We start from the raw sequence: 21092 nt of genomic DNA, 5'->3' as shown, positions 1-21092 counted from the left end.
CAGGGTGATTTTGTGAATGTTTCTGAGACCAGTGAACAATCAGGTAACATAAAAGTCACTGTGACAGATTTTGCACTGGGTTCACGAATTTAGATTTGTACTGCCAGCCTGGTAATTTTCTTCAGGAAACTTTATTTTCCTTAACACCTCCTTGAGACCTTATAGCTCAGACCTAATTCATGACTTGGTGCTTTCCTTTGTGCAGGATTGTGGACAGGCAAGGCTTTGGATGAATGTGTGAGAAGGCCATCTGAAATTAGTTGACCTTCTTTAAAAAAAGAAGTTGCAACAAAAATATCCAGTAACTTTTGATAAGAGAGAGCATCCTTAAGAGAAAAATCTCTGTATATCAAAATGGCAAGAGTACTTTTTTCCTCAAATGATACTAATCATTGCAAATCACAGGGCCATTTTATTAGAACATGACCACAGTTGAAACCTTTTGACACCTTGAGTCATTGCTTTCTCTTAACAGATATGTGACACCCATAGTCCATCAGAGTGCAGGCTCCCCAAGGGCAGAGATCTTGCCCGTGTTGTCCGCTGGTGTGCCTGAACACCTAGCACAGTGCCTGGCTAGAAGTAGCTTTTCAATAAATATTTGTTGAGTGTATGCTTGAATGAATGAACCATAGCATCCATTCTCCTTCTAAATATGGGGAATATGATGAAAATCAATTATCAATCTCAATTTACTGTGCCTTTCCTAAGTCCTTTTTAGACTTTCAGATTTCATTCAAGCTTTCCCAAGCTTATAGGAAAGGAAAAGGAATGGGGAAACAGGCCAGAAGTGAATATGGGCAGAAGGAGAGCATCCCCTCAGTTGCTCCAGTCTCTTAGGTGATACCCTTCACAGTTGCCCAAAGTCCTGCAGTGTCCTATGCATCTGGCTCCACCTCGTAATAGGGCATTGCTGCCACTGCAGGAGGAAAAGGGGGAATGGCGCTGCTGCCTGCTGAGGACTGGGAAGGCCCGCCTCGAGAGTGTCATGTACATCCCTCGTGTCCCTTCAGGAATCAGACAGACACAAATAAAGACTTTTGGCAGCTGTGGCACATCAGCTGAGAGCAGGTTGTCCTGTTAGGAAAAATATTTCTTTCAGGATGATGTATGGAGCTCATGCAGGCAGTGACTGTTCCAAAACAGAGCCGTTAGGTCAGGCCCAGTGCCTTTTTCCTATTTAGGATGCGACCCAGATTCTGGGAGCTGTTTCCTTTTGGTATGTGTGAAGCTGGAATTGGCCTCCAATGACCCGAGATCTGCCTGCCCTGACTTAGTGAAGACTCAGCCTTAGAAATTATTCCAAATCTCTCATCCACTTTTAGCTGGAAAGTCCCTGGTATAGTTGCTCTTGCACTGAGGCATGTGAAGTGGAGAGGCCAGGTGGGCCTGGGCCAGCCAGCCTGACCCCACTGGTTACACAGTGACTTGCCAAACCAGCATCTGTCAGCTATTTTTACATCTGCTCTCCTACAGTCTTTGCTCCCTCGAGCTCTTCTGTTGTTGAGAGAGGGAGGATCCAGGGGATGAGGGAGAAGTTCTGTGTTTGTCACAGTGTTATAGCCACTGCCCAGGTCTCCTCCACTGTTACTTCCTTTGAGATCTTAGTTTATCATCCCCATCTGGTTAATCTAGAAGAGAGCCCCTTGCTTTAGCACAGAGAACCAACCATGCTAATTTTGTTGATTTCTTTTTTTTTTTTTTAATTCCCCATAGCATTTTGAGGACTCCAGAGCTTATAGAAATTCTTCAAGGAGGATGGAATGTCCTTCCAGATGCCAGATTCTGTGCTCTAAGATGCTCTCATGAAGTTCTGTGCCCTTCCTCTTGAAAACTGTAGTGGGGAGGAGAGAATGGTGAAGAGTCCCAAGGGGGAAAGCAGAATAGGACTCTGTGGAAACACTCCTTCCTTTTCTTTTCTTCACATCATAGGCCTAGGGACAGCCATGGTAGTCTTCTGAAGTAATGCTGTCCTCCTTGGATTCAAATCTTGGCTGCACTGCTCACTGGCTGTGTGACCTTGGGCAGGTTGCTTAATGTCTCTGAATTGAATTTCAGATACCTCATTTCCAGCTATTACCTCCCTTACAAAATTCTTTTTTTAATGTTACTTATTTTTGAGAGAGAGAGACAGAGTGTGAGTGGGGGAGGAGCAGAGAGAGAGAGGGAGACACAGAATCTGAAGCAGGCTCCAGGCTCTGAGCTGTCAGTACAGAGTCCAACACGGGGCTCTAACTCACAAACTGCGAGATAATGACCTGAACTGAAGTCAGACGCTTAACCGACTAAGCCACCCAGGCGCCCCTTAGGGAATTTTTTTTTAAAGCTGGCTAGGCAACCTCCATATTCCTCCAGAACATCTTCTTGACTTCTCTGGGTAGAGTTGCCCTTTTATGTATGCACATAGCACCACATGCATGCATAAGCCATGATACTTGACACATCATACTGAAATGATTCCTGGGCAGGACTGTCTCTTCTGTGACTAGCCCACAGATCTTTAAGAGTAGAGAGTGTTTTAGTCTGCTTTGTTGCTCAAGGTTCTGGTAGAATTTCTGGCACAGAGTATGGTTTTTACCCACTAAAAACAGACATCACGTATTGAGTGTTTCTCTGCATTAGTGTGTTTGTTCACTCTACCTTGAAATTGCTTGGATCTGAATTGATGAGTGTTGGTTGTTTGTTTCCCTGAAGTGGTAGTTCTTATTCTATTTTTTTGTTCCCTAGCTAAAAGAAATACTGATTTTTATTCTCTATCTATGGAGTTCCCCAAAACTTTATACTTGGGTAGTGGCTTCACATGTATTTCACTTTCTTGTCTGCGTTCTGTTTTAAGGACATTTGTCAAAAATACATGATGAGAAGGAAAGAATCAGATGATATTATAGTCAGGGGATCCTTAGCCTTCCCATGTTTATCATGTTGGGTTTTGATGAAGGGAAGGAGCAACAGAGGACAGGAAGACTGATGTTTGGAAATGATGAACCAGTGCAGTTGGAGCCTGTGCACTCCAGGGGCCAGGGATAGGGGGGTTGGTTTGAAGGATGCTGAGGCAGCATCCACCTGCTGTGCTCCCTGTCTCTTTTTTCTATTACCTGAAGCCCACATATTTCCTAATCGTCCAGATGCTTTGATCCAGCATTATAGCTTATACTTTGGGCAATGGGCCAGGGATGTATAAAATGCCCCAACTGGAGTTGCAAAGACTAGGACAGGTGGGCGTTGCACAGGGCCCTAGTGAGCCCAAGGATTCATGCTCTGACTCCATCATTAGACATTTACCTGAATTTATAGATGAACGTGCCCTGGGTTTTGCTTTTCAGTAAAGATTCTCTAGTAAATTTGAAAGATGCTATTTGGTGGAAGAACCTGATAATCCAATAGATGCACTCAGACTTTATTCTGTGACTACCTGTATTCATAAAATGTTCTTTCTAATGATATTACAGAGAGGTTGAGAACATTGTACACAACAAAAGTGCCAGTCTTCCAGAAGATTTTCTGCACACCTGTTATGTCACAGATATTACTAATTCAATATTCCTACCCCTTTACTTTAGTCCTTCATTACAGAGGTTCTGGCCTTCACCTGATAAGCCACCTGTCACTCAACACTGGGTTGGTATGATGTTGCCTACCAAAACCCAGTGTTATCTCTTACATCTTAGAATGGCACCGAAGGCCGTGCATGCTCTGTTCTCACCCCAGTCTCTTTCTCTTCACTACCATTTCAAGTACACTGCCACCAGAAAGTCTAGTAATACCAAGCTGCCATTGCATGTCAGTGTACCTTAGCTATTGCTGTTCCCTCTGCCCAGAATTCCCTTCCCATCTTTGTCAAGTAACTGTTGTTCATAATCCAGAGCAAATGGATACAACACAAACTGGTGCTAAGAATGTTACTGGGCATCAGTTACATCACTTAACTCATATTTGCTGAATCCTGCCCATGTGCTGGGTTTAAGCAGAAGAGGAAGACAATAGGTTTGGAGTGCACACAGGTTTGGCATATGTACACATACTTGTATATATATGTATATAATTTCATTCCACATTCATAATAATCAAAGGAGCTAAGGGTTGTCCTCATTTATAGATCAGAAAATGCACTCTCAGTAGTTACATAATTTTCCTGAGATCCTTCAGCTTGTCACTCATGGAGTCAGGTGTCTAGCCTGGATTTGTCTGACTCTAAGCTTACAGACATTGTCTGACTCTAAGCTTCACATTACAGTGAAGACATTAAAGAATAAATATGGTGGGCTTCTTCTGACCAAATTTGAGATAAAAAGGTACATGAAAAAGAATAATAATGGGGGAAACAGGGAAACTTCTAGGTTAAAGGAGAGTAAGAAAACATAGTAGTCAAATACAACATTTAAGTTTTTCAAAATCCATGAGTCATGGTGGTACTCAGAGAAATGGGAAAAGTTCTTTACAAAGAATGACAGTGGAGAAGGAATGATAAAAATTTTTAAATCACCACTCATCAATGGATTGGTACAAAAACCACTGGATGAAAGTGTAGTGGAACAGGATAGTCCCATGGTTTCTACATTATGACCCCATGGATTACTCATTAATTACAAAGGGGGAAATCCTCTCTTTACAGCAGAAAGATGGTTGGGCACCACCATACCCAAGCAGTCAAGCTGGTATCACCAAGAATGAGGCAACCTGACAATATTCCTCCTAACTGTGCAGCAGAAGGGGCACAGCATCACCTATGTGTTCTTGTTAAATAGGAAATGTTTACCATGAATCTAACCGTGACAGGACAGACACTTCCATAGTGTGAGAGGTCCTGCAGGCAGCTGGCCTAGACATCTCTGCAGGTTGGCCAGATGCAGGGCATGAGCCTTGACTGGGTCCTGGATCATTAGGGTGGGGGGCAGCTGGCAAGACTCACCTTCTCCATGAAAGCTACTTTAGAGGGGCTGGATCAGTGAAAAGCACTTCCTTAGCATCTAGCCCAAGTCCTTTTTACCCCCTCCCCCACAGTCACCACCACTCTTCCCTCCACTGGGCTTGGGTTCAGGGATGACAGAGGAGACTGAGCCTGCGCCCCCCCTTTAGGGGCTGACTTTTGTTTCTCCTGCTCAGGGAAGGGCTGCCACTCCCAGCCCACAGTCCTTTCCTGGCCTCTGTGACCTTACTGACTTTCAGGCTGTTCCTTGTCTGGGTCCCTGGCCTTCATGGAGGGCCTGTCCCTCCTTTCACTGAAATGAGTGGTGGCTCCCTTGGTCGCTTAGATATCCTTGTCAGTGCCCCCTCCCTCCGTGCACTTTCTCTGTCCCCCACCGCATGTATTCATTTCCCTTCACTTGTCCTAGAACTTTGCTGCTTTGCTTGTCTTGCAGGTTCAAGTGTGAATGGCCTGGAAGAGCCTAGCATTGCTAAGAGACTCAGGGGTACTCCTGAAAGGATTGAGCTGGAGAACTACCGCCTGTCTGTGAAACAGGCAGAGGAGCTGGAGGAGGTGCCCGAGGAGACGCAGGCTGAGCACAACCTGAGCAGCGTGCTGGACAAAGGCGCAGAGGAGGACGTGGCCAGCAGGTCAGCCTGTGCCCGGGAGCTCCGGCCCCGCTTTCTTGTGTGCTGCAACATGCCCATGGCTTGCCCTAGCAGCCTCTTCCCCAGATGAATATACTGTCCTGCTTGTGGGGAGAGGCAGCACCATGCCCTTGGCATGGGATCTGAGCCAGACTATCGGTGCCACCTACCAGCTGTGTGACACTAGGCAAGTTAAGCAACCTCCCTATGCCTCTGTTCCCTCATCTGTGAAATGAAGGCAATACGAGTACTTTCCTCACAGAATTGGTGTGAGGATTAAATAGTATAAAGGGTTTAAAACAGTATGTGGCACATGTAAGTGCATGTCGATGGTGGTTGCCTTTACTACTACTTTGCATGGCGCTGGAGTATTTACAAAGGACTTCTGTATCCATCACCTCACTTGGTCATCCTCACAGGAATCCTGCAAAGTAGACGAGAATGTTTATCTTACCACTCTGTGGTTAAGGAAACACATGGGGACTAATATTAGGATCAAGGATTGACTGAGGTTCAAACTCAGGTTTCCTGGATCCCAGTCCAGGATTCTTCCTGTTCTCCCTGCTGATCTCCCCCTTTCCATGCAGTTCCCTCTTGTCATCTTGTTAGCTGGTAAGAACACAACCCACCAGACTTAATGCAGAAATTCAGTAAGTAGTTCTTTTTTTTTTTAATTTTTTTTCTCAACATTTTTTAAATTTATTTTTGGGACAGAGAGAGACAGAGCATGAATGGGGGAGGGGCAGAGAGAGAGGGAGACACAGAATCGGAAACAGGCTCCAGGCTCCGAGCCATCAGTCCAGAGCCTGACGCAGGGTTCGAACTCACGGACCGCGAGATCGTGACCTGGCTGAAGTCGGACGCTTAACCGACTGCGCCACCCAGGTAGTTCTTGAACACCTACCATGGCCTTAACACTTTGTCTTTCATTGAAAAGGTAACAGGAAAAAAAAATAAATAATAGTCCCAGGTCCTGCCCTCAGGTGTTGTTTGCAAATTTACTGGAAGAGAAAGGACTTCCACATGGGAACAACAGAAACCTAAAGCAGTGTGCTGTTGAGGGGCAGGTGGTTCAGTAGAAGAAGCTTCAGGGTTGGAATTAGGGGCTTCTGTGAGGACACCAGTTCACCCTGCAGTCTTGGGGAAGCCACATCACCTCTCCAGACTTCCTCCAGTGATTTTGTGCTTGGCCATCCCGATGTTTTAATTAAGTGTAACTGAATGATGCCTGAGGAGGACTTGTGCCCTCCAGCCCCCACAGAACTGCCTGAGTCCACTGTCTTAACCCCAGGGCCTCGTTTTCACTATGGCCCAGGTCTACCAGGGTCAGTACAGAACTCAGAATGCTCCATGAAGATTATCAAGGACATGGAAAGGGAATAAGATAAAAGCTGGAGTAAAGTCACTGTTGGTCAGACTGTCCTGCAGGGCTTCTGGGGAGCCCTTACTCTGTCTCCCAGACTAGTGGAGGCTTTGCCTTATCATTGAGACACCAGCAGGATGCTTCTTTGTTGCCATGAGTAAGGAAGGGAATGTGTGCGGTTAAAGAAAGCAGTGCTTTTTTTTTTTTTTTTTTTTTTTTTTTTTTAAGTTCCAGGAATGTTCTTAGGGTGTCTGCTGGGCAGAGCTACTTACAGCTGCATTCCACCACCTCACACATACTTTGGATCAACTGCTTCTTGGGCTGGCCTCAGAGACAGCATTAATGTGCATTGTTGGGCAGCCTCCCCCTGGGTACCTGCATTTCAGAAGCCATCACCACATACACACATACACACACACCACATACACACACAACTACATCTCTACGCAGAACATCCACAGAGCATGTGTTCCTGCTCTGTGTCGATGAGGGAGAGCCCACTCTGCAGACCTAATAGCTTAGCCTCAGGGTGAGTGTGGTCAGCCAGCTTTTCTGCCATTGTGATTTTTCCTCCACTGTGATTTGTAAACTAACAGGGAACGAGGCAGCAGTATGTAGCAAGGACATTTCAGGAAAGCTACACCGTGGCACATGTAGCAGGGTGCAATAGGAAGGGCAGGATAGAAGAATATGAAATCAGTCTGCATCAAATGGTGTCTGCCTCTTTTTTTTTTTTAAGTTTATTTATTTATTACTTAAGCAATCTCTACACATAGCATGGGGCTCAAACTCATGACCTCGAGACCAAGAGTCACATGGTCTTCCGACTGAGCCAGCCAGGTGCCCCAAATGGTGCCTGTGTCTCAAACTCGACAGCAACAAGTGGCATTAGCTCTTTGCAGAGTGAAAAAACGGTCTCTTAAACCGAATTGCTCAGAGGGAGGAGCCACAGATTTTGTCTTATTTCCCTGAGGGCAGTGATCAGATGCAGACAGTGTATCATGTATTTTCTCCATCTTCCCTACAGCACCAAGCAGAGTTAGGTGCATTCTCAGCCCTCAGACCTTCCTTGGAGATGAGGAATGACTGTTTTAAGAAATTCACTGGTCCAATCCAGGAACTCACTTTTGACAAGTTTAAAGAACTCTTAACTTCATCGTCTGCTTGGGGGAGCATTGCAGTATCATAATTCAGAGCATGACATCGGAGTCAAACAGACCTGTACTTGAAGCCTTGTTCTACCACGTAGTAGTTATGGCCACATTTCTTGGCCTCTCTGTGCCTCGGTTTTCTCATCTGCAAAGAACACTGCACCTCATTGGTTTGTTATGAGGATGAAATCAAATAAAACAACTGACACAGTTCATGGTGCCCAGGGAGCACTAAATCATTGCCACCCCTACTGTCACCACCTTAGTGCATTGTAGCTCTAAGCACAATACAGGGTATCCCTCACGAGGAGGGGCAGGGCCAGTGATTCTTGTATTGGGTTCCTTAAACGGCTGGTTTAAGTGCCACAAGTTGCGTTTGGCTTGGCCCTAGGGCGGTGCTGATCAAACTTTGCTGGCATCAGAACCACCCAGAGGGCTTGTTAAGCCAAAGATTGCTGGGCTGTTTTTTATTCAGTCATTTGGGGTAGAACCCAAGATTTGCATTTCTAAAAAGTTCCCAGGTAATGCTGTGGTCTAAAGACCAAGGATGGGGGCGCCTGGGTGGCGCAGTCGGTTAAGCGTCCGACTTCAGCCAGGTCACGATCTCGCGGTCCGGGAGTTCGAGCCCCGCGTCGGGCTCTGGGCTGATGGCTCGGAGCCTGGAGCCTGTTTCCGATTCTGTGTCTCCCTCTCTCTCTGCCCCTCCCCCGTTCATGCTCTGTCTCTCTCTGTCCCAAAAATAATAAATAAACGTTAAAAAAAAAAAAAAAAACTTTAAAGACCAAGGATGGCTGCTCTAAATTTCCCTGATAATAAGTGCCACCTGGGACATGTGGTAAAAACGTAATTCCTGGACCCTCCCCTGGAGCAGCTGATTTAGTGGGCTTGGGGTGGAGACCAGGAATACCTGTTTGTTAACAAACCCCCTAGGTGAGTCTTAGCTGCTTTGTGGTTTAGTTTGCACAGAGACTATTGGCCCAGACCTAATTAGCTCCTTGATCCTTCCTTGGACTGGGGGAGGGGGAGGGGAAGCATCTTCCAAAGGAAACCCTGGAAGTAGTACTTTTACTTTTCTCTGGAACAGAACAGGTGCCTGAAGACAAAAGAAAACTGGCTTTATGGTTTTAGTTTTGTTTTTCCCTGATTGCCTGTCTGGAAAACTTTGCCCCAGGCAATGAAGATGGCTTGTGCAGTACCCATCTGCTGAAGTCCTCAACTGTTTGCACATTGCTGGCTCTAAAGAACAAGTTAGCACTAGAGCAAACAGGTATCCTTTCCATCCAGATGGGACAACCAGGTTACAGAGGACTCCCCAAAAGTCGATGACAGGCCAGCCCAAAGGGGCTTTGCTCTCCATCAGAGTAACACAACAAGGAAAAGCCCCTCCTTCAAGACTCACCAACATAAGTGGAAATTCCTGACCGTTCCCGTTCCCTCTCTTCTCCCTTATCCCTTCTCCAGTGGAGGCAGTAACGTGAGCCATTGCTGAGCAGGATACTGCTTTTAGCATGGATTAAATGTTCATCATGTAATGGGGCGCCTGGGTGGCGCAGTCGGTTGAGCGTCCGACTTCAGCCAGGTCACGATCTCGCGGTCCGGGAGTTCGAGCCCCGCGTCGGGCTCTGGGCTGATGGCTTGGAGCCTGGAGCCTGGAGCCTGTTTCCGATTCTGTGTCTCCCTCTCTCTCTGCTCCTCCCCCGTTCATGCTCTGTCTCTCCCTGTCCCAAAAATAAATAAACGTTGAAAAAAAAATTAAAAAAAAAAAATGTTCATCATGTAATGATTGCTGGACAACATACATCTTCTCCAGCAGTCTGCTTAGCGGTATAATGTTTACACAGTTGTCAGAGAGGGTGGGATCTAGGAGTGGACTCTCTGATTATGAGTGGATTCATTTAAAAATGAAAGCCATGATTCCCTATTTTCCCTTAAACCATCTAAGAACTTAATGTGCTGTTTGACATAGCAGCCTGCTTCATTCACAGTAGGACCTGCCCAGATTTCCAGTATCCACTTTCTGAAGTTAGACCCAGGCAGCCAGGAGACTGGTCATGATCTTGCTCCTGGGTTTGCCACCCTGACAGCTGCTAGTGGCTGAAGAATTCTTGGGTTCTTGGTGAACAATCCAAGAGGGCACGGTATGACAGGTGCGGACACTGGAGGGAATCCTGACCTCTCACACCAATGATCCAACCGTTTTAAGCTTCAGTGGCCTCATTTGTAAAAATGACGATATTAATATATCCTGGAGTCCTAGAGTTATTGTGTAACTGAGTGACCTAATTCATGTGAAGTGCCTTGTGCCACGTGGCACTTCACCAGGGCTCAGTAAGTATTCACCATCACTACTGTGATGATCACCGTTGGCCTTTCTCTGGCACAGCAGAACCTCTGTTGAGCTCATAGAAGTCTGGAGCAAATCTTGTTTTTTTAGAATCTAGTCCATGTGCCTGCTGGTCTTACTTCCTCCTATCAGGCCCCACCATAGCCTCAGTGAGAAGATGGCATCTGATAGGGAGTTCAGGTAAAGTGCTTTGAGATCATTGATCAGATATAAATTGCAGCAGGGAGGATTTTTGCAAGGTGTCATTGTAACTCAAAGGCTCTGCTCCTACTGATGGACTTCACCAAGGGGCATCAGAGGTATCATCTGACACCTGTAAATTTAGGTAGCAACCTACCCTGGCTTTCTCTGGTTGTGCATCCTTCCTTGCCTTTCTTGGCTGTGCTAGGCACTACAAGCACCACTTCAGTGAGCCAAGCAGACCTGTTCCTGCTCTCAGAGAGAGTGCAGTCCAGGGGAGGTGGACCTACATCAAACAATACATTGTTACAAATGCTGATCTTGATGACTATATTTTCTTGTGGCCTTCATCTCCTAGGAGGCTATAAACTGAGAGGTCACGCTGTCTTCCCAAAAGGATAGAGAAATTGTTCCCTATGTTGTCTTTTGTTCTGGCGTAGTGATCTTCCCACTTAAGATGTTTCTAGGTTGATGTCCAAGTAGGGGTGAGAGGGTCTGCCTCACTACAGATTCCTTCTCTGTACCCTTCCCCCAGCCTCTTCAAAGGCCAGACCCAGAAATTCAGGCACTGGGAACAGCCACAAAATGTAAAAATGAGTCTTGAAGTACTGAGTTTACGCTGTGAATCTTGCACGACATAAGGAGCCTGGTGAGATTCAGGGGACTGCTCCAAGCTCCCATGGATGTGATGGCTTGGAAAGGAATAGTTGGCAATGCTTGTCCACCCCTCTCCTTCACAGAGGGAGGGAGACTGGTTTGCCTGTCTCAGATTTCCAGAAACAACGTATCAAGGCCTTTCAGAAAGAGACTGAGAGCTAATAGCTTATGAAGAAAGGCAAGGGTTGACCTTTCCACCCTATCTTTTATGCTCCATGCCTCACTTGCTATTCTCCCGTGGTCTTTGAGCTGTCGTAAAACTAGCCAGTATCACACTCATAGCTGTGAGTCCCATTGCCCTCATCAGAGTATTAATTGCTCACATTATGCACAGTGCCACTGCCCTCATGACGTGGCACAGTACAAGGAATGGGCCGTGCTGAAGGCACCTCTCCCAAACAGTGGCAGTGTAGTCCCACTGTGCCTGCCGACTGCTGGAGTTACCTTGTATGCCTGGCTGGGAAGGAAGGACAAGCTGGCCTGCCTTCTGCCCACCTGAAGTTTGAATAAATTTACATAAGATTTAAGATGAGCATAGGAGGCATTCTTATCCTTATTTCATGTTTGAAAGATGTTAAGTGATACACATTGTTGCTAAATAATAAGATAGTAAACAAATGAAAATAATACCTAAATAAATACTGAAAAACAGTCAAAATCCAGATGCCAAGTTTTCCATGGTCCAAATTCTTATGTTTACTCACCTTAAACTGCCTCCTCTCAACCTTTCATTCCACTACAGTTATTTCCTACCTTATTTTATCATCCTGTGTTCGCATTTTATCTCCCTTGAGAATAAGGATCTTTGTATTCTCTGCAATGTGGAGGAAGTGCATTGTAAGTAAAAGACGCTCAGTAAATTTTAGTGGGTGGGTGGATGGATGGATGAATGGATGAATAAATGAATCAAGTAGTATTCACCAAAATGAGCTGCTTACAGTAAGGAGCTGCCTCTTTTTATTTTTGTATCCATTGGTTGAGATTTAGTAAGTACTCAAGAATGCTCATTGAATGAATGAATGAATGAATGAATGAATATGTAAATGGGTAAACAAAGAAGTGAATAGCGAGAGTCCCAGAGTATAACACAAACATTATAAAAATCAGTAAAATCCCTAATCTTCACAACGTTTCTACAAGGTAGATGTGAACATTGCCTCCTTACTGATGCAGAGACTGAGGCTCAGCATAAATAATCAGCTCATGGTCATGCAGCTGGTAAGCAGCAGAGCCAGTGTAACACTGAGAATCAGCCACCTGAGAAGTAGGCGGGCATACAGCCCCCAGGGCTGCCCTCAGACTGACCCAACTAAAGGCTGAGAGTTCCCAAAACCACACTCAAGTTCAATAATTTGTTAGACACACAGAACTCACTAAAATGTGTATACTCATGGTTGTGGTTAATTACAGGGAAGGATACTTACTGAAATCAGCCAAGTAAGGAAGTGCACAGGGCAGAGTCCAAGAACATACGGATGTGGAGCTTCCATTGTCCTCTCCCTACGGAGTCAGGACAGTGTTACTTTCTTGGTATTAACGTGTGACAAAACCCATATAGTATTACTCACCCAGGCCTTGGTGTTCAGAGGTTTTATTGGGGCTCCATTACCTAGGTATCAATTGACAGATTAACTGATTAGCAACATGTTGTGATTGATCTCAGTCTCCAGGCCAGCTAATACTTCATGACTCAATGCCCCCACCCTAAATTGTTGGTCTTTCTGATGTGGCCAGCCCTCACCCTAAATCACATTATTAGACTACTTACCATGACCTAAGGATCCTACGGAAATAAACACATTCCCATCAGACAAGACCTTCCAAGGGCTTAGAGTTTACATCCCAGAAGCCAAGACAAAGGCCAGACCTCTCTTTGAGTTAGGTAAATTCTATACTGCACAGGTACTAATAATAGCACTGGTAGTGAGGTGTCATTGACCTTATCACACTGTATTCACTGATTCCCTCTCCACATTCACAGCCCCACTCTGGGTGGGGAGAGAGCACCCCCCCCCCCCACCATCACAGGAAGATGGGACTGGACATCCATCCCATGCCTGATGCTTCTGGGGTTTGAGGCTCTCTCATGCCAGAGGCTGGACCATGCTTGATTGGAAAAGCCAAATTTCCTCTAGCCCAGTCAATGACACATTTCTCACTGAGGGCAAAGCCTCTCCTGAAAAAGACTTTTTGGGAATTATCAGACCATGAAACAGGTCTGAGAAACTTCATTTGTATAATGATGTTTGGGGTTTTTTTCCTGCCTTACAGCTATATTGTAGGGCACTTTTATTTGTGTACCACCTATCGACTGCTTAACTCTGCAGGCAGGAAAGGCGGATAGAAATGCTCCCAGGTGGTGGCCTCGAGGGTGGAGATCCACGGTTTTGGCTTGCACAGGTCACGGCAAGGGTCTTCTCGCATGTAGTGCTGCTTCCTGTTTCAAGCTGAGCTAGGCCATGTGCCATAAAGGAAATGGTGGTAGAAAATGTGGCTGGTTGTCCAGGGTGATGACCCCAGTGATCGGATATTTGTTTTCACCCTCTCCCCATAGTCCCTGTTCACCTTGTGGTGAACAGTGCCTTTGCTGCCGTGTTAACTGTGTATTCCCCATAGTATCCTGTTCTGGGCAGGGCACGTTGTGGGGACTAAAGAACACTGCGGAATTGAATGTGCTGCCTTCCCTCCAGCACACACTCCTTGATTGCCGGCCCGTCTCTGGCTAAGATTCAGGCCTCTTGGAGGCAGCTTTTCTTTCTCACCATGTTTCCCAGGAGAGCCTGCCAACCCACCTGAGTCAAATAGAGTTGAGTTCCTCAAACCAGACAGATCACGATGAAAGGAGACTTTCTCTCCTTTCTTGATTCCCAGGGTCTTGAGTTCATATCAAAATGAGTCTGTGCCTCCTACTGTCTCTGAGGGCCTCTGAAACTGGACTCGGTGGAGTTGCAGTTCATTGAATAAAACCCCCCCTCTGCCCCCGCCCAGGCTGAGCTGTTTGCTCATGTGGGTTTATGTAGGGCTTACTTGTACATGTGTATTTCCTCTGGCCGTCTACTCACTCTCTTTCCTTCCCTTTGTGGGTCTTACCTGGGCAGAAAAGCACACCACACCCCTCTGTGCATGTCCTCTCTCCTTTTCTGCCCAGCAGTTGCTTTGCTGGGACATTTTGCCTCTGGTTATGGCTTTTGAGCATCTCCTTCTCAGTTTTTGTCATTCCCTCACTTTGGTTGTATGGTTGTTTCCCCACAGCAGTTCTGAGTCCGAGATGGAGGAAGAGGAGGAGGAGGAAGAGGAGCCTCTGCCCACCTCCGACCTGGGCGGTGTTCCTTGGAAGGAGGCTGTGAGGATCCATGCCCTTCTGAAAGGAAAGAGTGAAGAGGAGCTGGAGGCTTCAAAGAGCTACGAGCCTGGGAATGAAGAGGAGGAAGAGGAAGAGTATGAGGAGGAGGAGGAGGAGGAGGAAGAGGAAGAATATGAGGAGGAAGAGGAAGAGTCTAGTGAAGGTCAGAAAAAAATCTCTTCTCTTAACTCTGACTCTGTTCCATGCCTGAGTAAGGCTTCTGTGGCTGGAGTCACACCGATGTGCCGTCTACGGCACCAGGGGCGATCCCTCCTGCCTCTCTCTAGCCTTAGATTTGGGGGGCAGGGGAGGCCATTGGCAGTGGAAGTAATGTCCCTTGTGCACATTCTGAGTAGATATTGGAAGTGGAAGGCAAAGGGTCAACAGCATAAGTACTCCAACCAAATTAGGTCACTCATTCTCCTCTCCTCATTTTCTGTTGTTTTTTTTTTCCTTTAGTTTCTGTTAAAGAAATTTATTTTAATAAAGAAAGGGAATTTAGCTTCCTAGAGGATTCCCTGACTCAGAGTCTGGGCTTTGGAGGCTGCAGAGCACTGAATCTCACTCTGCTCAGAGCTGCTGTCACTGAGGAGGGGCCAGGTGCCTACCAGACAGGGTTCAGTCGATGACAGGTAGTAACATGTTTGGACCAGTGTCCTGAGACGGAGCATCAGTTCCAGTATTAAGTCACTCTGGTTGGCTCTGAAATGTTCTCTTGCCTTGGACTTGAAATGTTTCAGTTCTGCCCCCATCTCTGGCTGTGTGTGTCCTTGAGTGATGAGGAAGAATTTGGTGGGCATCCTTTTTTGTCTCTGTAAGAGAGAGGGTCATTCCTTCCCTGCCCTGTCTGCACAGAGGTCTGGAGGGTGGGGAGGAAGAAACTAGGGCAGGTAGAGACCTGAATCCCCCTGACGATGGTGCCATGTTAATTCACGGCCGTGCTCTCTCTCCAGGGGACATGGAATGGAAGAGAAGGACATGGGCCTTTAAAGCACCAATCCCTCCCAGCCGTTGTCAGAGGAGCACATTAGATTCTGGACAGCCCCGGGCCTCGTAGAGTTGGCACTAGATTGCTCTGCTGCTCCTCCTGGAATTCGATGTGCTTGGCTGCCCAGTCCTATTCCGCAGTCTGGCACAGGAAGGACCGCGTGCTGACCAGATGCAGAGCTCTTCCCAATTACATTACTGAACTGGTCCTGAGAGCTGTGTAGCCCAAGACACTGCCGAGGCAGGGCAGACAAGAAGGAAGCACAGCCTCTCCCTGCCCCCAAGGTGCCCAGGGCCAGTGTGAACGCTCAGAGGCAGGGCTCTTCCTCAGACCACTAAGGGGCTTCTCTAGACCTAGTTCTCCTGCGCTCTTCCCTCCAAAGACAGAGGCTGGGGTGGGGCCCACAGAGGCAGCACTTGGTGCCCTGGCCCTTCCTCCTCCCCATGATGAGAAGTAAGGTCTGTGCGAGCAGGAGGCCAGGCCGGAAAGCTGGCACCTTGGGTTCTTTTCTCCATAACTGCTGTGTGTGCAGAGCTGTGGTTGGCCCAGGGCTGCCTCTGGGTCCCTAGTAGTCAGAGGTGGTGATTGTGCTCACAGCTTATTCAGGGGAAAGGTACTTTGTTTTTGTCATTTTCTCCATCTGGTGATTCACACATTCAGTGGCTTGTAGCCCCACACACAGCTTAGGGTCAAAGCCTATGCCCTTTTCAGGAGACTTTATCCCTGCTTTCCCTCATGCAGACTTAATTTCCTGGATCTGGAACTAGTGTCAAGACCAAACCTGCAGGGAATGGGATTTAACTGCAGAAACACATACCGACAAATTCAGCCAAGCTCTGGGCCTTTGTTCCTAGCCCTTGGTGTGTGTGTATCTTTTGGTCAGTGGACTTCCATGGCTGTGTAGACAGTGACAGGATGTTATTGCCTTGCACCTGAAGATAACTCTTCTCTATTCTCTTTCCTCCCTTCCATTCTCTTTTCTCTTTATCCCCACGCGGGATTCTTGATGCTGTGTTTGTGGGTGTCTGGCTCCCCCTGCTGTAGAAGGGGAGTATTGCCCTTGGGACAGAGAACTCCTGCAAAGCCAGTGGCTCCAGCATCTGTCAAAAGAAGAAGATACGGGTACATGTAAAGGTACCCACTCTGCCCCTTGCCCACCTTCTACCCTGGCTCCCTAGCAGCCATCCAGAATTTGCCTTCAAGAGCAGGTCCCACATTAAAAGATCTGTGCTTTATAAAGCTGCGCGGACAGGCTTTGGCACATGCCTAGCTGGGCACCTGTCCCTGGGCCCAGCCTTTGGGAATGGTCATGTAGCAAATAACATATAAGACAAGCAGAGTCAAGGGGAAGTCTGAGAAGAAGACTCCAGAAGCAGTCTTAATGATGGTGGCCCCATGTAGGCCCCTTGTATGCTTTGCTGCAAGTCCCCTCATCTAGCGAAGACTCGGCCTCTTGTAATGCTGAAAAATCATGTCACAGTCAAAGCTATCAAAAGTGGGGGAGCCGGCACAGGTGTTTTCATCAGCACAGGTACCCAGAACCTTCCTCCATTGTGTCTTGTAACATTTCTCTGAGAAAGGAGGACATGCTGGCTAATAAGTCCCCAAGGCTACATTTATTAACAGGAAGCAGAACATTATCCAGGGAGAAGACTCACTGTCTTCTCTTTGTGGCTTAGAAGATGAAGAAAGGGTCTGCATTTTTCTCTTTGACTTCCCTTCCTTAGTCATGTGACATTCAAGCTATTGGGTGACTTTGCCGTGATTCAGCCCCATCCAACACCATAAAAGCCAACTGACCTTAGAAAAATGAATCCGTAGAGACCAGTAGTTCCGACAAGAGAGTGCATGCGGGGCTACCACCCCACATTTAACACAGGATGGTGCCCGCATCCACATTTGGTAATCTTACTAGTACTTTCTGTCCATATCACATTCCCCATTGCTTAAAAATTAAGAGGTTGTGTGATAGTGATGAAGCCAAAGCCAAACTGTCCAGTTAGTTGAGAGTGGGCTCCCATCAGGAATCCCAGACTCCTTCAGATCAGGTGGCACCTGCTCTTGCTACTGAAAAGCCATCTTCCCTCCCAAAATGTCCCCTCCCCCAAGTTGCTGGCTATCCCTTTATTTTAACCCAACTGTATGGCATGGTCCAAGCACTGGTTATAGGGAGCTTACAGGGCAGAGGCTGCATGTATATTCTTTGGGCTCTGACAGCAGGAATAATCTGAAGGGGCTACTGGTGTTTTCTCATTTAGCTGAAAAGGCAGGTCTTGTGTCCAGAGGGGAGCAGTGGTGCACCAAATGGAGTTGTAAGAAAAAGGCTTTGACCTCAGAAAAAGCAGAGAGGTATTGTTTTATTCCTGCCCACGAACTCCCAAAGTCTTGGGAATTTACAAGATAGAGCTCTGCTTCCTCTCCTAGCCACTGCCTCCCCTGTCTCCATTTTCTCCCCATAGCTGTGTCCCTGCCGCAGACCTGCATGCAGCATGAGACCTATTATGGAAGGGGGATTTTTTTCTCTCTCTCTCTAGCTGCAAAAGATAAACACTGAAGTACCAACAAAGTACATTTCTGTCCTGCGTGAGTTAGGTGGTTCATGACAGAATGACACTGTCCCATCCCATCTCTCACTTGTCACTTGGCTTAAATCTCAAAGGAGAAGCTGTCAACATGGCAGGTGACGGTAAGCACCATGCTGTGTATCCTCAGAAGGGGCAAGAGTGTTGCATCCTTCGGGATCTCACGCTGTGCTGGCTAACAGCAGAGTACTCGTGACCCAGAGGGGATGGCCCTCCAGAGGCCAGTTGTGACCTGCTCTTTTTTCTGACTTGGCATTTGGGTCCCTCAAATGCAGATGAGATGAAAAGAGCATCAGAAAGGAGAATTCTTTCTGTTTAGAGTCGGGATATATGGTTCACTTCGTTGAAATTAACAGTGTAAGTGAAGCTTGAAACAACAAAATCAAGCTGAACGAGTAGAAATCATGTCTGTGTGAGCACGCGTGTATATTCTCAATTTTTGCCTCTTTCTGATTCAAAGTGATCCTGGCAAATACAGTAATTTTTCTTTCTGTTTCCTTTCCTGTGATGTTTCATCCCCTCCTTCCCTTCACTGTTTATTTTCTGCTTCCTTCCTCCACCATCTCTCCCTTCCTCATCTCCTCCACCTCTGACTCTGGTACACTAGTCGGGAGCCAGAGGCTACAGCAGATCATAAATCCAGCCGACCCCTTGGAGATCCAGGCTGATGTGCACTGGACACATATTCGAGAGAAAGAGGAGGAGGAGCGAATGGTACCAACCTCTGAGTCCTCCACTTCTAGAGGTAACTGTTTCAAGATCCAAGGGCCCGATATGCCCCTCAGAGCAGCTCTGACCCTGCTTCCCCTCTCATTGCTACAGAGGACCCTTCTGGTAGGGCCAAAGCCATCAGTTTAATCAAAATGTAAAAGCCAACAAACCATTTTGTTGTCCTGGTATTGTTAATCATGACCACTGCCCTGAACTTTTGTTTGAGGATATGTAAAGTTCTCTATGGGTTAAGAGGTTATGGGATCTTTCTCCATGGACACAAAATAGTAAAATGAACTTGACCTTGGGAAAACCAAGAATTTGCTTTCTTGCCCCATTTTGCTAGACAGGGTTACTCTGTCCACTTGGTAAAATGTTCTGATGCTTTCCTCCTGTGGTGTGTCTGAGTGTGAATGTACATTGGCAGGACTGGGTGGGGCAGTATATTTTGAACTGAAATGAAGTTTTAAGAGATTTATGTCAAGGAGGCCTTTAAAAATAGCTAGCATAATATTCAGCTCTAGGTTTTAGGTGAGCTGGCCTGTGCTCCACAGGAGGGTGAAGATGATTACAAGCAATAAAAGGAAAAAATGGAGACAGCTGAGGGATGCAGCGGCTGCTGTGTCACTCTCCACACCTTTGACCTCAGCAGACCTATCGTCCAAATATGGATCCTTGCTGTCATGAACCTCTGTCTCTCACTCGTTTTCACGTTTCCATTCAGGCCTGTTGGGGCCACACACCCTGCAGGACTCTGCCTTCAGGAAATTTAGCCCTTAACGAGGACATTTGATCCTCCCTGGCCCCAAATCTTCACCTCTAGGCAAGACCACCTTCTGTTAACTACTTTTGCAGCAGTATAACCATTCAACGGGAGTGAGGAGACTGGCCCTACTGACCCGGGACGTCTGGCTGGCCTACAGCATGGGGCAGCTCTGCAGCCTCGAGCCACTGTTGACCCTCCCTGTTTTCTCTCTTCTTTTCTCATCCCGAGCGTCCGTCATACAGGCTTACGGCGGGACTCTGACCCCTCATCGCTGCCGGACAAGCCTCTGGCTTAGAACATCTGTCAGGTTCCCTTCTGTTTGGGGCTTTAGGATGACCTCGACTCTCCTCACTGGGAACCCGCATTCCTGTGTAACTTTGTATCTATCGTCTGTTTTAAATTCAGTGCCTGACCTTCCCTCCATTCGCCGCGCAGCAGTGCAGGCCTGGCTGGAGACAGTCTCCGGAGGTAGTCTGGTGATGTTTGTTCTCTCCCCACTCACCATAACCACTCTCTCTCGGCAGCTCTGCTGGTACCTTAACACTAGAATTCTGGTTCTGCTGCTAGTGCATGCCACAGTCGGGGCGGGGGGGCACATGCATGCCTCACTCAGGCGGCCCATTCTTGCATGGACCAGACACGCACCCCACGCCTTTCAGGGAAGATCCGGAGGAGAGCAATAGCATAGACAGGACATAAACTTGTTTTTTACTAATAAAGGTTGAGTAAAGGCCAAAGCTAAAGGAACATCTTTAGCAGTGATTTCTAAAGTCTGTAGAGATTAAATTGTGTAGCAATTGGGTGTGAAAGTAGAAGAATCGGTGAATAGCCCACAAACCCACCAAAGTACAGAGAAGGAGACATTCAGTACTAGGGGACTTGTGGAAGACTCCTCAGTGAAGAGTGGAGAACATAGGATTGTTCTGCTAACAGTAGAGGGACAGGCTGGGTATAACTTGATGTAGCATCCGCTGGGTCTTTGTACTGATGTGCGGGGTTTCTGTAAGTACTTAGGCCAAGAGATAGCTGAGAAACCTTGGTTGTCCTTCCTAAACTTTTCTGGACAGGTATTCCTCAGCATGGGTGATGGCAGTTCTTGACAAGGGGCAGGCAGTTCTTTGCATTGTAGGACATTAAAAAAAAATTTTTTTTTTTAATGTTTATTTATCTCTGAGAGAGAGACAGAGACAGAGTGCAAGCAGAGGAGGGGAAGAGAGAGAGGAAAACAGAATCCAAAGCAGGCTCTAGGGTCTGAGCTATCAGCACAGTGCCCGACACGGGGCTCAAACTTACAAACCATGAGATGACCTGAACCAAAGTCGAACGTTTAATCGACTGAGCCACCCAGACGCCCCTCTATTGAGGACATTTAACTTTCTTGGCCTCTGCCCTCAAAATGTCATCAGCCATACAGCCTCTACTCCCACCCTGGCCATCAAGGCAACAACCAAAAC

The 21092-nt window shown here is 47.0% G+C and overlaps 1 protein-coding gene and 1 long non-coding RNA gene across 25 annotated transcripts in view; one reads left to right on the top strand and one right to left on the bottom strand.

The window, feature by feature from the left end:
* MICAL3 (microtubule associated monooxygenase, calponin and LIM domain containing 3) overlaps nucleotides 1–21092 on the top strand; it is a 231500-nt gene that overhangs the window by 169507 nt on the left and 40901 nt on the right. For 16 of the 24 annotated variants that reach the window (XR_005786780.1, XR_005786781.1, XM_040462748.1 and 13 more), the window contains 5 exons: nucleotides 5361–5556; nucleotides 14501–14754; nucleotides 16624–16713; nucleotides 18769–18906; nucleotides 20044–20106. Coding sequence is in view for 22 of the 24 variants with exons in the window: in XM_040462748.1 (XP_040318682.1) it covers nucleotides 5361–5556; nucleotides 14501–14754; nucleotides 16624–16713; nucleotides 18769–18906; nucleotides 20044–20106 (741 nt within the window). In the remaining 2 variants the exon portion in view is untranslated. Of the gene's footprint in view, nucleotides 1–5360; nucleotides 5557–14500; nucleotides 14755–15544; nucleotides 16433–16623; nucleotides 16714–18768; nucleotides 18907–20043; nucleotides 20107–21092 lie in introns of those variants that run through there. The other 8 variants (XM_040462757.1, XM_040462767.1, XM_040462751.1 and 5 more) reach the window with 7 other exon arrangements.
* LOC121022016 (uncharacterized) lies at nucleotides 7733–21059 on the bottom strand. Its single transcript, XR_005786783.1, has 3 exons — nucleotides 20947–21059; nucleotides 19982–19985; nucleotides 7733–7743 (listed from the first exon to the last, which is right to left on the bottom strand). It is a non-coding gene; the product is annotated as an uncharacterized LOC121022016 (long non-coding RNA).

The sequence above is a fragment of the Herpailurus yagouaroundi genome, unplaced genomic scaffold (genome assembly GCF_014898765.1).
Source record: "Herpailurus yagouaroundi ecotype Mexico unplaced genomic scaffold, PumYag 355, whole genome shotgun sequence".
NCBI classification, from domain to species: domain Eukaryota; kingdom Metazoa; phylum Chordata; class Mammalia; order Carnivora; family Felidae; genus Herpailurus; species Herpailurus yagouaroundi.
This window is presented reverse-complemented; position numbering and strand designations above follow the sequence as displayed.